Raw genomic sequence first — 16,987 nt, 5'->3', positions numbered from 1 at the left:
GCACCCAGTGTGGGGCCTGCTGCATAATAGGCAGCTGATAGATAAATGACTACTCTGCTTTTCTTAGTGGCCTGTCAAATGTCAGATCATAACTGCCTCAAATATTTAGGAAAACAAGATGGCGTACAAACAGGCAAAAAATAAAAGTACTGCAATCATATATTTTTTACTTCTCTGGTGCCTGAAGGTGATACGGGCAGTTTTACTGAAATGAACGGTACCAATCACTAACATATCCACATTAAACATTTGCCCAAAACACAAGACACAAATGGGGGTTCTCCGGGAAAATGTTTACAGTTCCTTTTTCCAAATTATAGACCAGGGACCTCTGCTGGGCTGGGGTTTGTGGAGCTACAAGAGGTCCAATAACCCGTGTGCATTGTCTGTAGACTAAATAAATGACTCACAGGTATAAATACATTTTTTTTTTTCAAACGAATGTGACTTGTAAAATGCAGTTTTATTTAAAAGTGTTAGTGAAATTTTGACTGCTTTTCAGTTTCTTAGATGATTATGATAAGCCATCATATTTCGGAAAATTGGGAACCACAGGCTGATAAGGTGGCTGGGCTGTAGTTAGCTGATGATTTCTGTGCTTTACAGTGTCTTCCACCTCAAGGTATGTCTGCTCTGTGATGGCACTGAGGACTGTAGAAGTTGCTTAAATTCTACCCGAGTTAACTACCACGTACCCCAATAAAGGTAGCAACGTAAGTCTAACTCAGGGACATGAGGTGGGACATCTGCTTTGTTCCCAATGGTGTCTGATGCTGGTGTGTGTGTGTGTGTGTGTGTGTGTGTGTGTGTTTTCTATATTTATCCCATCAATTTTTGCTATGGGCAGTACATTTTTATACTGAAAATAGATTTGGACTTTTATAAATACTCTAGAGCACTTATTACCACATTTTTGGGGATTTGACTAAGCTTGAAAATTTCAAAACCAAAACCAAAGTTTTCTCCACTGAACTCAAGATCTCCTGAGGACCAACAAAACAGTTGCCAACTTTTAATTTTGCCCAACTAGAATAATGGCTGAAACAAAAACAAAACAAAAAACTGGAACATTTCATAGACTATATATTACCAGCTTCAGCTCTCAAATATGCATCTTATTACTTATTTGGAGAGCATGCCATCTCCAAATAAGACTGTGTTTAAGCAAGCTTTATGGGAAACTCATTATGTTGTCCTTCTTGATCATTTTGCCTTGAACTGGTGATAACTTTGGCTTGCCTTGGCGGGTGGGCCTCAGTAATGAATGGCTGTCATAGTGAGGAGCAATGATGAGATGGAGAAAGCATCAGGTTGACTTAAGGCTGTGCTTCTTTCTGCTCCAGTGATGTCTTCCAGCTCTAAATTCCTCAATCTTCCAACAAGTGCAGTAATACAAGGTAATCTGATATTACCGAGCATTGGGTGTAGGAATAGAAAATTTGGTCAGACCACGATGCTGCTAATCTGTGTCCTCATGACATCATCTGGTATTTCACTTTGAACTTTTAAAACCGAGATGACTCTTTTTTTGGGGGGAGGTGATCCTCGATCAAATTGTTATTGTCACAGAGGATAGACTTAGTTGTTTATAGAATATAAAAACATGTACTCAAACTGGTGATACTCAATTTTAAGGAAAATCAACACTAATTTTTTCCACCTAAATTATTGAAAACTCATTTTGAAATCATTCATTGTGTCTTCACAAGTGTGGCTTGTGATATCTAGATTATTCACAATGACTGTGACACCTTGGGTGTTTCTTAGAGTCTGTTTTATATTTTCCATCTGTAACTGAAACCAATGCCTGTATCTTTTGTCAAGGACTTTAGGAATCTGCAAAGAAGCCACATGGAATCCCAAAACGGCTTTGGTGCTGGAAATGATTAAAACCTTGAATGTGGCTATTTAGCATGAAATATACATTATCCACCTCAAAAGATTTGTGTAAAGACACAGAAAATCATAGAGGAACAAAGAAATTCGTTCACTATTATACTGCTTCACATTACATCATTTCATTATCTTCTTCCTTTATTTTTTAAAATATGTTTTATTAAGTGAGCAGGAAAATACATGATTGAACATATTGAAACTACAAGGTGTGTGCCCTTTACAAGACTGAGTGAAACAATAAATTTATCAGAAGGCGTGTGTCAAGTTCCTACAACAAAACTTCATGCAACAACATTCAGTGGAGCTGAATATATACAGAAGGTGGAGGCTGACCAGGGAAGCCTCAGAACCTTTGTCACCGGAAGAATGATAAGACCCAAATATCACTAAACTTCCTTGAAACCGTATTTGGTAGGACGATACTGTTGTTAATTTTTTGTTTTTTTGGGGGGGAAGCCATTTCTAAAGATTTAGGCCAGAGAACAAAATTCAGAATTCTTTTTATACTTCTAATAACTCTGTACTTATTGCAACACCAGTAGCTTAAAATGGATTATTATGTCTACAAATGTAAGAGTTTTAAAATGCTGCTTTTCTCAAAGATCTGTGTGACAGCCTCTCCTCCAATCTTACAACTTGGCCTGTTAGGATGATTCATAGAACAAGAAAGTACACCTAGCATCATAGCCAGGTGTTTTCCATCCACAATAACCTTCCAGGAAAGAAAATCCATAAGGTTTTTTAAAAAAATTTTCTGCTTCTATGATACAGACTTCGGACACAGCTTTTTTTTGATATTGAAATGACCATATAGTTCTATTTACCTTTTTTTAAAAAAATTCCCAAACTGTTCTATTTATTCATTCATCCAATAAATCCTTACTGAGTGACTACTATTTGCCAGGAATTTTTATAAGTACAAGAGATAGGCCAGTGAACAAAGTAAATGTTGATAAGAGCTATGAAGAACAATACAGCAGAGAATAAGTCGGGGGTTGGAGGTTATTTTATAAAAGTCTCTGATGTGGCGGGGAGAGATTTCTATTCAGAGGAAACAGCCAGAGCAAAGACCCTGAGAGTAGAGCATGCTGATGGCATTCTGGGTAAAGCTCAGAGGGCAGTGTGGCTGGAACAAGGTGATCTAGGGAAACAGATGAGGCAAGAGAAGTGGTAGTGGAGATGGGACAGAAGGTAGGTCAGATCTATTAAGGCCCGGGGACCTTTGTAAGGACATTGGCATTCTGAGAAGGGAAGGCATTGAAGACTTGAGCAGAAAATTTGCATAACCTGGTATGTTTTAAAAGTGTCATCTCAGGAAAGATGTGTTGTGGACTCAATTGGATTGTGGATATATTCTCAAGGTAGGAAAAACAGGATATTTTTTAGTGGATCAGATGTGGTATGTGAAAGAAAAACTAAGGATAATTATAAAATTTTCTGGTCTGGAAAAATGGAATTGCCATTTATTGAAACAGGGGAGACTGTCATGGAAATAGATTGGTGGGTGGAGTGCAAATTAGTTTAGTTTTGGACATGTAGAGTTTGAAATGCCAATTACATATCCAAATGAAGATGTCAGGTAGGAAGTTAGACACATAAATCTGGTAAAGGAGAGAGGTTAGGGCTGGAGATAAAAATGTAGGTATTAAAAAAATGTAGGTATTGTCAGTATACAGATGTTTTTAAAGCCCCAAGACTGGAAAAGCTCACTTAGAGAGGGAATGTCCAGTGCTGGGCACTCCAGGAACTTGGAAAAGGAAACTGAGAAGTGGCCAGAGACATGAGAGAATGAGAGGGATGTTCCAAAGCCAAGAGAGAAAGTATTTCAATGAGGAAGAAGAGGTTAACTGTGTCAAAGACTGCAGGTAAGTCAAACAGCATGAAGTCAGAGACCTGACATTGCATTTGGCAGCATGGAGATCACCAGTGTCCTTAGCAAGAGCTACCATGGCGAGGATGAAAGCCTGATTTGAGGAGAGGAATTGAAGACAGTAAGTACAGGTATACAAAACTTCCTCTGAGCTTTTCTGTGAAGGGGAGCAGATAAAAAGAGTAGTTAGAGCAGGTAGGGGGCTAAGGTGAGTGTTTATAAGACCAGAGATAGCACCATGTAGTGAAACCCTCCAATGGAACAGGAAACATTGGTGATGCAGGAGAGAGATAGAGAGATAGAGAGGTAGAGAGACTGGGTCAATAGCCTTTAGTTGATGAAATTGGATGGGAATCTAACCAGAGCAAATGGGAAGAACTGACTGATATGAATGAAGGAGGTGGTGTAGTAATTGATAATAAGTTTCACTGGGCAAGATTAAGAAACTGAGAAGCCAGGATATTTATAGAATTGTCTCAGTGAATATTAAAATGACCAAGAATTCAGAAAGGATGGTGCTGGAGACAGTGAGGAAGAGCTAGAATACTTAAGCAATGAGGGGGAGGGACGAAAGGTAACTAGAGACTGTAGACTGATGGCAAGAGCATCAAAGTACTGGATGTTTAGGAGAAGGGATGGATAATAATCTGTACATGGCAATGAGGAACAAGCAGGCATCCTGCTACTATTAACGTTTTATTATTCACATTTTGACAGAGATAAAATAACATAGTCAGGGCATGGCAGTGACTATATGGGGAAATCTTGGCTTAAAACCTACCAAATCATTTCTAACCACTGCTTAGAACAACTGTAGACAACTGAAGGCTTTTTGTGTGCAGGAGGGAAAAATACTTGAAAGAAATGAAAAGGTGCAGACTAGACAATATGCCAAGAATATTTTCTTCTTTTATAGCCTGACACAGGTGAGACTTACCCAATTTCCACACATTTTTGACAACCAAAAACACTTTAGAAAACTGGAGATTTAAGCAATGTAAACACTTGTAGGCATAGCAAAATGATAGTTTCCCTTTCCAATATAAAGTTGGCATCGTAAATAAGACAGCTCAACCACACAAAAATAGTTTCACAACATCCAATTTTAAAATTCATCCACGCTGTCATCCTTTTTTTCTTGGTGCAGATTTTTTTCTTGTTGTCAGTTAACATGTGAAATTCTGGCTCAGGGTAATGTCAGAAGTTTTTAAATAAACCGTAATACAGCATTACTATTCCGTAACACCCACTCCAGGACAGGAGATAAGAGGAAGGGGCAACTGGGGCCTGGACACTTGCTATGTACAAACACTGATCCACTGTGGGAAATGACAACTCACCTTTCCAAGTTATGTTGCTCAGCCTCAATCGTGCAACATAACTCAGTGCTGATAAAACAAACCATCAAAACCAAACCCTGTTATGCAAAGTGTTGAGTTAGTTTGGTGATGTCTACACAAAGTCACAAACCTGGAAACTTCAGACCATTTCTATTTTTAAACTATATTTTCTATTCTTCATCCAAATGTTTGACATCATGGACACAGAGTCTAAGATTTTGATCAGGAATTAAAATATCTGAAAATGTATCCAGAGATTTTTTTTAAAAAAATCCCTTTATGGGAATTTAGTTTGGGTGCATTCTGGTCCTTCCTCGAATGGCAGACCTAGAAGAGTCAAGTTAAAAAAGCAGAGGGTTATGGCCTCATGCTGTTTAACGCTATGCGAATTTTTGAATATTCTAGGTGTCTGTGGAAAAATTCCCAGAACAATAATACAGTATGGAAATAAAGCAACACTTGATATGTTTGGTAGAAATGTTCAGATGGTCAGTTTTGAACTTGCAAGTTCTCAAGAGGTTTTCTTTGTTGGGGCTTCTGAAAAAAGATCTGCTTATACCCATTTTGAGACCCAGGAAAGGCCACCATACTTCAAGGTGCCTGATATTGCTCCACTGATCAAGGCCAAAATGCAGTGGCTTTTATGAGAAATACTGGCAGGTAACTGAAATCAAATTTAGACTTTTGGATTTTATGTTGCAACTATGTAGGCTCCAGGGAGGCCAGTTTCGGGTTTGTTATGCTGTTTGCTTTGGTTCGATTTAAATTTTTGAGGAATGAACCAAAATGCAACTAGCATTGATGGAAACTGTTGAGATGGTCAGAACATAGTTATCAGAGGAATTTGGGAACATCGGGAGCAAGGTAGATAGGGGGTTCAGAATGATCATCATCAGCGTGTTGTGATATTCTGCTATTTTCCTCCATGGATTAAAAGAGTTTGCTCTTCTTTCTTAAAATGAATGTAGCACATTACGTATCTTAAAGAAATCAGCATGAAGGCCAGTGACGCCTATTCAAGCAGACTTTCAGAGACAGCACACACCAGTAACACAAACAGCTCTTCCACGTTTCGAGAATACAGTGATGGGAACTGGTACACATGATGGTAGGGCAAACTTTTTTTTTTTTTTTTAAACTTCACAGAATGTGAGCTCAGACTTCAGCCGCTTCCTTGTCTGGCAATGAACAAAACCAAAAGGGCTCCAGCCTGAATGATCAAATGCACAGGAGGGACCAGACACACCAGCTACCAATGAGTCACAAGAACAGACAGAAAACTGTTAGTAGACCTTGATAACCAGGAATTAAGGTGCTTTTTAAAATGTGTACTTGATGCAACATGTGAGGAGTGTAGCTAAGCAAGCAATGTCAGCGTGTTAGGCAAATGGAGTCCTTGTCCAAGTGGCCGTGTGGGATCTCATCTGCACCTTGATCTAGACCAGCGGTTCTCAACCTGTGGGTCGCGACCCCTTTGGGGGTCGAACGACCCTTTCACAGGGGTTGCCTAAGACCATCGGAAAACACATATATAATTACATATTGTTTTTGTGATTAATCATTATGCTTTAATTATCTTCTTTTTGTAACAATGAAACTGGGGGTCACCACAATATGAGGAACTGTATTAAAGGGTCGCGGCATTAGGAAGGTTGAGAACCACTAATCTAGACTGTTGGAATAGCACTAGGTCTTCTTGAAGACTCATCTAAGTCTTCAGGAAAAATAATGTGGAACTCAGTGCAAGGTGTCTTCATTTGCATTGTGTGCAATGACAGTGGTCTGAATGTAAGTGGCCTGGGGAGGACCTTGCCATTTGATGGGATCTTAAAGGACATCCATTCCTACCACCCACTGGATGCAGGAATCCATGCTACAATGTCCCTGACTGGTGCCCAGGAATGATGGTAACCTGTTGTCCCTGGTCCAAGACCGTGGTTGGGCAGACTCAGTGGGTTTTGAAGCCGAGTTATCAATTTAGAGTAGCAAGGACTGAAAAGATCTAGTGAAAACTACTTTGGAAGGAGGGCTCAGTTTCTCTCTGTAGAAAAATAAAAACAAAATGAACTAATTCTAGAGATGAAAGTCCTCTACAGGAAGAACTAAAGCTAACAAGTGAAACTAGTTTCACAAACTAGTTTAGAAACTAAAGACATTTATTAATATGATACTGTTAAGATGATAAAAAGCATAATGATCTCTGTCAAAAAAAAAATTAAAGCAAACCAAAAAGTTGGCATTTGTTATGAGCCCACAAGAACAGCATTCTGAAATATTCTGCATGGCCGAAGGACCAGTATATCTGGGATAGGATCTGTCCTGATGGAGGAGAATGTGTTTTTAAAGATAAAAGCCTCAGAGAATTCTTGATATCTTTTAAGGAGCACAGATTTGTGGATGTGGCGGGGCACTTTGTAATTTGGTTTTGCCTTGTACTCAGTGTAAACTATTTGCACAAAAATATAAAAGGCATGGCTTGATGTTTAACGTCTGTGTTTTATTGTTGTTGGCACCAGAAAAAGCTCATGTTCTATGTTATGTCACTGTACATACTGTAAACAAGACTGCATTAATATTTTCTTATGAGTTTTTGTTTCAATGAATCTAGATTTTAAAAAATACATTCACAAACTACCTTATGTTTAAACACAATGATTCCCTTTTATTTCTTAACTGTACCCCAAATCCCACAATAAAAAAATCATTTAAAGCTGTGTGTTTCAAACTTATCACTTAGAAATAAAAACAGAACATAACATAAAAACAGAGATCAGTTTGCAACATAATTTAAAAGAAGCTCCTGGTTTAAAATACCACAGCAGCAATATAAAGAGCTGGTGGCAATCACATTCGGAGATGAGACCCAAATCAATATATTTTGTCCACATCAGCGTCCAATTATAATGGTTGCTAAATTCAATCAGAAAGTTATTGCTGAATTTTTTTGCATGGAATTTGCAAAGATAGTATCATTCAGCAGCAGAATCACAGCAGTAAAAATGAGAACGGGAGGATTTCATTGCTTTTGAGAGCTAAAGAGACCATGATGAGGACATCTTGGTGATCAGCTAAAAATAATCCTCAATTCCATTCCTGTGTTTTACCTACTTAAAATAAATGCAAATGACAACCACCTTTACGGGAGGGGGGGCACAATCACCTACTTCAGGAATGAGAATAATTCCCCCCTCCCCCCCTTCCCCAAACACCAGATTGAAATGGCTCCATTTTCCTAATGCGTATTTCGTTCTCATTAATAGTACATCAGCTGCTCATGTATTTAGGCAAAATCAGAAGGATCACAGATTTTTAAAATCTGTTAATAGTAGCTATTTTCTCCAGAAACAAGCCGCATTCATTTCTGTTGTTGATTTTTTTTTTTTTAAATTTTCAAGAATAACAATTTGGTCAACTACTGTTTTGTTGAAAAAATATTAAATACACCTGAGATTGCCAGTTGAGCTCTCTATATGTCTCCTGGAGATAACACTGCTGTGATGAACAGTGAAACGAAACGAACAAAACGAGGTAGGTTAAAACAGGAAGCGCAACACAGATATCGTTTTGCAACACCTTGATACCACAGGTGGCCATGCTTGTAGCTTTGGAAAAAAAAAATCCCAGACAGTCACGCAAAAGTTCAAATCATCTGAGTAAGAGTTTATAAGGACACAAGTCAACCTGAACTAAATATACACATATCTCTGCACAAATGTTGCTTACCATATGTTGGGTAATTTGGAGGAAGGTGAAATGATTAGGGTCTCAGAATTTTGGCCAAAGCCTTGCTTTCAAGTTCGATAAAATCTGAACCAATGTTGCCTGCTGTCTCAGGCAGGCATAGTAGTCTCATCCCTTCTCTCACCAACCCAAGAGAACACAGGCAGCTCAGAAACATTTATTATTTTTTTCAGTCACAGTTTTCATCTTGAGAAAGTGGCATTGTCAGGAGAAAGCTGGGAATGACCGGAGCCTGGATGTCATTCACTCCCCAATCAGAACTCAACTAAGTCTCATTCCTAATGAAGCTCAAACTGAGTGACCTCTTAGCTGGGAGGCCTTGTACATTTAAAAAAAGATTGTGTGTGTGTGTGTGTGTGTGTGTGTGTGTAATTTTTTTAGCTTGTTTCCCAGAAGCTCTTTCTGTTTGACCTCATCTGTCACCCCATCTTTTGCCCTGACTTGTTGCATAATAGCTGAGGGAAAATTGTGTTATGGGATCCCTCAATCACTGGAGCCAACTCAACTCAATGACACTACTATCCCATTCAACACACTCCATTCTGTACAGGGCCATATAAAAATAGGGCCTGTCAGACTCACAAAAATGGCAGTTGATTTTATTAGTCTAAGGCTAGTAGTTTAGCCATTTAAAATCTATTTTCCCAAAGAGGGGAAAACTAGCACAGTATTTTTCTTCTCTTAAAAATTCATTAGCCAGTTGCTACCAAAAAGCAACCTTTTGGGTTGGTGAAGGCAAAAGAGTTCTAAAATCACCCCACTATGCAGTTATGGCCTTCAGTGTGAGGAGATAAGGTACATTTATTGTGCTGTCTCTCACCATTTGAAATTGGAAATTTTACAACATATGTATATTTAAATCTAGCAGGCAGACAGAATTAAAAACAGACTAATTTTCTCAGTATGCATTCTCTCCCCATTCTTACAAAGTAAGGGGGTACAGAAAAAAGGTTAAAAAAACAAAACAAAACTCAGAATCCACCATAACACAGCTTAATCATAAGAGCACACAATATTTGTTTCTATCCCTAACTCCGAAGGGCACATGGTCCATCTTTGTCCACAGACAATGCAGCATTCTTGGGGATCTCCTGGAAATTCCTGCCACCTTTTTCTCTCCTTCTCAACCAGGCTGCAACATTGAAAGATGGACTGTATTGGGACGGGTGGAGGGAGAGGAAAAGGGGAAAGCAGTATGTTCAACCAAGCCTTCTGATTCTGCCTCTAGACTGGCATAAGTCCACGAGTTATGTTCTTTTAAATTAGAAACAACGCCATGAAGATAAGTGCCAAGTGCTCTTCTGTTACCAGTTCATCATGGAATTTCTGTTGAGGGTCATGAAAAACACTTGGCTACTTCCTCCAGATCGCACGGATGCAAAAAATACCTGTTTGAAATTAAAAAGAAGTTAGTTCAACTGCATGGTTTCTTCCCCTCTTTTCTTCAACTGTCCATCCATTTTCTCTCACATGTCCTAGCCTTGCCATGCGTCAGCTCTTAAGACTCAATGGCTGGTGTTTATAAAGTGTCTTTTAACATAGTGCATCCTCTGTAAACACTCCTGCCTGCCTTTATTACTATGATTGCTATTTATTATCATTTATTGTGGTTTTGACCTTCAGGGACATGCAAGGGGATACATCTTGATTTGTTAACTTCCCTTTGGGTGCTCATATTTTAAAAGGGAGTTTTGAGCTAGGAGATAATATGCTGGGTTTCTGGTCTAGGACACAACAAGCCCTTTGTTAATTTTTGGAAAGCTCCCCTTCTCTCCCTTATAAGGACAAGAGGGCAGACTTTAGGACTGAAGGGAATTCTTTCGCATTCTCGAAGTCAAGGGGGAAATTTTGGGCCTACTGACTTTAGTTCTTAATTTTTAAAATTAAAAAAGAAATTAAATGGTTGTGGTCAGATAGGGTCAGGTGTTCAATGCCTATTCAGTTTGTCATTTCAAGACTTAACGCTTGGCTTCTCTGCTGATGCAGGAGAATCCCAGGCCAAAGGAGATAATGGCCTTAGTAAGTAGAACCACAGTCCATTAGGTCTGGGTCTGCTAAATCATGTTATCAAACAACTGAGAGAAGTGAGCAAAATTTGGGTTACTGCTCACCTGAGCTGAATGTCAATGAACCACTGCCCTAGGAAAATAACATTCTGGGCTGTGGCCTAGCCCTTGAGTCAGCCAATACCAAACTTTGGTCCAAGGCATTTACTTTTGTCACTAGTATAAAGTCTCTGCTACTTCATTTCCACAACTTCTTCAAGAGAATGCTGTCTCTCCCAACCACAACTTCTTAAGAAGTTCTGTGGAAATGCTTGTCATTCACCTAATGTAAGTAAAGCTACTGTTAGGGTCAGTGAATCAAAATGGACAAGCACAGAGGGCCCATGGAAAAAAATGAAGGAAAGAAAGAGCTGCTGTCCTCTCCAGGTTGTGTGTGCTCTGGGCTCTAAATCTCTGGCCCCAAATACAGGTGTGGTCCCAGCCTGCTCCTGAGGGTGTGCATGGTATGGAACAGCTTGTTGGGGTGGGTCTTCAATGAATTAAGAGTGTGGGAGTCCATGCCCAGATCACTCTTAGTCTTATAATTCCCAGACACTGGAGTTTTACTAGGGGATGGGTCTGTTTTCTGACATACTCTGGTCAGGCCCTAGAACCATCCTGGCCACCCATAGCTATTGTTCACCTAGACCACACTAGACCACACCAGGTCAGAGTAGTTGGCCAGGGTTGAATCTAGACTAGACCCATATCACCAGGGTTGGATTAAGACCAGTCTGGCCTCTGGGTGGGTCAAGACATGTACATCTGTTTAACCCATCACATTCTTTTCTATACAAAAAGCTGTTTTGGGGACAGCATTTCTAAGCTGGCCAAGGTCACAAAGGATAAGTTCACAAATGGAGCACAACTGAGCTACTAAAACTTTGGATTAGTCTATAGGGAGGACGAGGGAGAAGCAGCCGTGCTGCAGAATACCCTTCCGAGGACTGAGCATGCCAGACGACACCGCCACCTTCACGGGGAAACAGGCCCCCTAGAACATTGCAGAGGAAACATGGCTGGAATGACACAGGACATGGCACTAGTTGAGTTTGTGATTGTGCATTTCTTCAGGAATGGCTGACATTTTTTAAACGTTTATATTTCTACATGCCAAATGTTACACATTAAAAAGTGAAGATAATGTGATGGGTTAGGTCCCGATAGTGACTTTGTGAAAAGTCTCCAAGTGGAATTTAAAGTTGACCCACTGTGAGATGATTAACGATGGGCCAACTCTTCTAAATGCTTAGGAGAATTTGGGGTGTCTGCTGAATCACCATAGGGCCGGCAGGCCACAGAAGTTACTAACAGTTTACAAGAATTTTTTAGATGTGTTTCTGTCTTTTTTGATACGTAAAGAATATATGTTGAGGGTTCACATAAATCAAACCAAATAATGCCATTTCAAGATAATATTGATTGTTTAACACAGATGTGATTCAAATCAGTATAAAGGAAAATGAAGGTTTCACAGGTACCTGGTGGTCTCTTAAAATGCAAACACTAATGCAAATGTTGAAACGGATTTACCTTATCATTTCTTTCACATAGAAACTTTAACCTTTGAGCTCGCTTATGCATAAATACTCCATCCAAATGTCCTGTTTCCACTGACCGGATCTCAATAGCTTTCTCGCCCCAGCCCATTATCTGATTGGAATGAATGTAGGCTGTCAAAAGGAATTTCCAAAACTGCATTAAAAACATTAGATGGGCAATAACTCACAGCATCTGTTCACATCTTAACCACAAAAATGACAAACGACTTGAGATAAACAGACAAAGCAAGTCTTACAAGTGTTATTCACAGACTTTTTTTTTTTTTTTTTTTTTTTTGTGGAATCAAATGGTTGTTTCACATTTCTTGATTTTCGTTTCATTTGGGGGGTGTAACTGCTGAAGGAGATAAGGAATGGTTAACCTACCCACAGACGTGGGCATTTCTCCCCATTGGAGCACCACATCCTTAGTTATCCGGCCATAGGTGTTCACATACACCCCCTCATCCTCATAGCAAACAAGCATTTCCATCCCATCTGTTTTAGGCAAGATGACAATGGCATGAGGAGTGATATTGCCCTGAATCTAGAAGACAAAGAAAGGTCAGGCATTATTCTTTTTAAAAATAAGGCAACATCTTGACTATTAATCATTAAGAATTGCAAAAATGAGGGTCCCCCACCATTTTCATACTAGAGACTGACATTCTGATTTGCTTAATTGAACCACCAACCTATCACAAACTCTGGTAAACACACACACAGGCACTAGGTTGAGAATCCAATTCACCTGATCCTGAAAAGAACAACTCTGGAGCACCTGCTGTGTGCCGAACACTGGGCCCTTCACCTGTACAACTAGTCCTTAGAACAACTCTCCGTGGGAGATAGCTTTGTCTGTAAATGAGGCAAATGCATTTCAGGGGGATTATGTAACTGGACCAAAGCTGCACTGATATGTGGTGGTGGAATTGGGAATTGAGCACATGTCTCATAGATATTGAAAATCACATTTTCCATCTACTTAAATTACAGTGGGAAGTCTGGGGAGTGTTGGGGCGGGGGGGAGGGGAAAGGTAAGAGATCAACCGAAGGATTTGTATGCATGCATATAAGCATAACCAATGGACACAAGACACTGCAGGGGTCGGGTGAGGGCATGTGCCGGCGGGTAGGGGAGGCCGGGAGAAGGTCAATGGGGGGAAAAAAAGGAGACGTATGTACTATTATCTGTAATACTTTAAACAATAAAATAAAATTTAAAAAAAGACGAGGAGAAGTTGAATTTGATGGAGAAGAGCCTAATTGGGGCCAGAAGGTGGGACCAAAAGAGATTCCTACCAAATAGGCTATGGGCAGATAACACAGATTGTTCACCTGGATGCCTAAATAACCGAATAATAAAAATGAATGGTTTGCTTAGAAAAAAATTTAAAATTATCACTCATTACAAAAAAAAACATCACTATTGAAATAAGTGTAGATTGACTTGTTCTAGGAAAAGAGATGTGGTGATGCTGTGATCCCCAGGTTGGGGATGTTATATAGTCCAATAGCTGCTTAGTGGGTAGGAATGGGAGGATCAAAAATGACCATGGTGATGCCCCAGAGCTCTGATCCTGTGTGCACATGCACACACATGAGGCGAAGCTGTACTGCAGCAATGAATGACGTGAAGGTGTATGTGTATGTGTGTGTGTGTGTGTGTGTGTGTGTGTGTGTGTGATATACTAAAACAACTTTTTTTTCCCAATCAGATTTCTTTGGAGTAAAAAGTCTTTAAACTCCGCAAATACAAATCAGCAACAGATTAGGCCTCAGACTTTCCTAATAGTCTCTACAGTATGTTAGCCTTGGAATTACATGAAGAAAACACAATTTACACTAAACCAATACTACTAAGCAAAACCATGTGTAGTATTTGGGTGAAAAAGGTGAAGGGATTACAAACTACAAATTGGCAGTTATAAAAGAATTATGGGGATGTCAAGTACAGCATAGAGAATATATTCAATAATATTGTAATAACTTTGTGTGGTGCCAGGTGGGTACTGACTTTCTGGGGGATCACTTCATAAGTTATTTAAGTGTCTAATCACTATGCTGTACACCTGAAACTAACATAATATTGAATGTCAATGTAATTGGAAAATAAAAAATATTTTAAAAATAAAATTAAAAGTCATGTTTTAGGCAACGTGTCAGTATAGCAATGTTAATACTATAATTTGCAGGGCTCTGTACCAGCTACTTTAAATATATTACCTTATTTAATGTGATGAAAACCATATGAGATAGGATATTTTATCCCCATTTTAGAGCTGTGAAAGCTGAGGGCTAGAGAGACTGCCTAATGTGTCCATAATTGCAAAGGAAATACATGCTAGAGCCAGGGTGTCATATTCCACTACATGAACTGTGGAGTTGAAAAGAGGCACAAAAATGGCAAAAAAGGGGCCATTGGCCTTCTCTTACATGAAATGAACCAATCTCTCTTCAAAACCTGAAAATAGGAACTCATCTATTGTACTCCTGCTTAAAGAACAGAATTTATGCCCTTGAAGGAAAAACACCACATGTATTTTAACCTGAAGTTCAATGAGACAACATATCCAGTAAATGGCAAAGAACTGCTATTATGTGTTACTCAGTGTTAAGCAGTCATAAACATTAAATTTACAGGTTTTATTTATTAAAAGCATTTTCTATTTAGTGAAGATCAAAAGTTCATCTGCTTTACTGATCAGTAAAGGCATGACTTCTATTAAAAATGCACAATGTTTCTACATGCAGGCGGTTGCACAGAGAGCCGTGACAGTAGGCTTCCAGAAACTTACATGAGATGGTATGTAGATATCATAAGAGTTTCCTGAATCAACATCAATTACATGGAAACCAGTGTGTGAACCAAAAATAACCTTTAATCTTTGACCTTCTTCTACCGTGAGATCCACAAGCAGTGGCTTGTGCTGGAGATCTGCAAAAGACTTTAAAAATCACCCCATAAGTGTACACATCATTCAAACAGGTTATCTTAATAATTTTTTCCTTTAGCCATTGCCTGGTGGAACTTAATATCTAACTTTCTTAAACAGAAACACCAGGAAATTTCTCTTTTAATGTTAGGTCTATTCATATTCTGGATCCAGGAAGAGGGGTCTAGCACCCACTTGTGACCCTTTCTCCACCCCTTGTCCTCCAGGGCAGAGAAGTAGCTTAGAGTTGTCAATTTTTGATACTGTCATCATATGTTAAAACTGCTGTTCTTTCCTGTTTATTTCTAGCCTTTTCCCTCAGGAGAAGGTCCAGTCACCTCTCTGGCCCCTCCCCTTCCAATGTGACTGACAGGTCTACATTGGCTGCTACCTTTTCAGAGACATCCTGGGGTGGGCCACCAGGTCAGCTCTATGCTAAGCCGGCTCAGGATGAATGGAGAGGTGGGGGTAGAACATCACAAAACTCAAGACTCATTTTTTTTCTCACATGAATGTTTATAGCAGCTTTATATGAATAAATCCCCCAAACTAGGAAAAAAATTCACTTGTCATCCTTTGGCAGAAAAAATGGTTAAACAAATTGTGGTACATCCATACTATGGACTACTACTCAGCAATAATAAGGAATAAACTACTGACACATCCAACAACCTGGATGAATCTTCAGAGAACTATGCTCAGTTGGCTAGTTGGGTTTAACCATAGTTCCAGCTAAGTTAGTCTAGGTTCTACTTGTTTGAATCCACAGCCAACACCGCAACTAGCTGTCAATCAAGTGTGCTTCTGTTTTCCTTTGCCACCTTTTACCTTTATTGGGTCTTGAAGTCTGGGAGAGAATTTGTGAAACCCCAAGTGCCTTGCTATAATGCCACTGCCCCCTAACAGACTCCTCTCCTCATCCACTGCTAACAGCCTCACAGGATGGGAGACCTTAGCCTGGTATCCTTGTCCTGTGGGAGGGGCTCAGCCTCCTGTCATCTCCAATCTTTTTTTCCAAGTCTTTCTTTGCCTTTCTCTTCCCTCTTTCCAGGCCTGGTGTGATCTGCTGAACAAAGCATTTCACACTCTCTCATGCACTTTGGCTAGTAAACTGATGGCAGCAACTTCAGAACTGGAATGGGATCCTGATTGAAAAGCTTTTGCCGAGAGAGATTTTGGCAGAACAGTAGTACCACTTTAGCTTTTAGGAGTGATCCCTTAAGTGTTATTACTAACCTAATGCATTCCAAAAATTTCTCTCTATAAAAGTGGGGTTATGGAGGGGCGCCCATTTCCATTGATGAATCTATCTTCTTGTGCACATCACAAATGAGCCCCTACCACTAAGGGAACAAGGAAAAAGTGGGTGATTCTGCCTTGAAGATGTCTCACAGTGTCCCCAAGGCAGCTTCTGCCCTCACATGGCATATGTGGGAAGTAAGAATACAGAGAGGGTCAAAGGGAATAATGGTCAAAAGGTGGGGAAAAAGTGAGAAACACTGAGATATAAAGAGAGAGACATAGGCAGCAAGAGAGAGAGAGAATGAACAGAAGAAATTTACATTGGCTGAGACAGACTATGCAGCTTTGAAAACATTGGAGTGCCCACAAATACTGG

The 16,987-nt window shown here is 39.6% G+C and overlaps 1 protein-coding gene across 9 annotated transcripts in view; it reads right to left on the bottom strand.

Moving 5' to 3' along the window:
• Positions 1-2,034: 2,034 nt before the first annotated feature.
• The window catches only part of TNIK (TRAF2 and NCK interacting kinase), a 349,351-nt gene continuing 334,398 nt past the window's right edge, over positions 2,035-16,987 (bottom strand). For all 9 annotated transcript variants that reach the window (XM_070406798.1, XM_070406799.1, XM_070406800.1 and 6 more), the window contains 4 exons: positions 15,232-15,381; positions 12,821-12,980; positions 12,426-12,565; positions 2,035-10,235 (listed from right to left, as the gene is read on the bottom strand). In XM_070406798.1, coding sequence (XP_070262899.1) covers positions 10,152-10,235; positions 12,426-12,565; positions 12,821-12,980; positions 15,232-15,381 — 534 coding nt within the window. In that variant the 3' untranslated portion in view covers positions 2,035-10,151. The remainder of the gene's footprint in view (positions 10,236-12,425; positions 12,566-12,820; positions 12,981-15,231; positions 15,382-16,987) is intronic.

Source organism: Myotis yumanensis, unplaced genomic scaffold, assembly GCF_028538775.1.
Source record: "Myotis yumanensis isolate MYYU_CA2020_CCGP unplaced genomic scaffold, mMyoYum1.0.hap1 SCAF_2, whole genome shotgun sequence".
NCBI classification, from domain to species: Eukaryota; Metazoa; Chordata; class Mammalia; order Chiroptera; family Vespertilionidae; genus Myotis; species Myotis yumanensis.
This window is presented reverse-complemented; position numbering and strand designations above follow the sequence as displayed.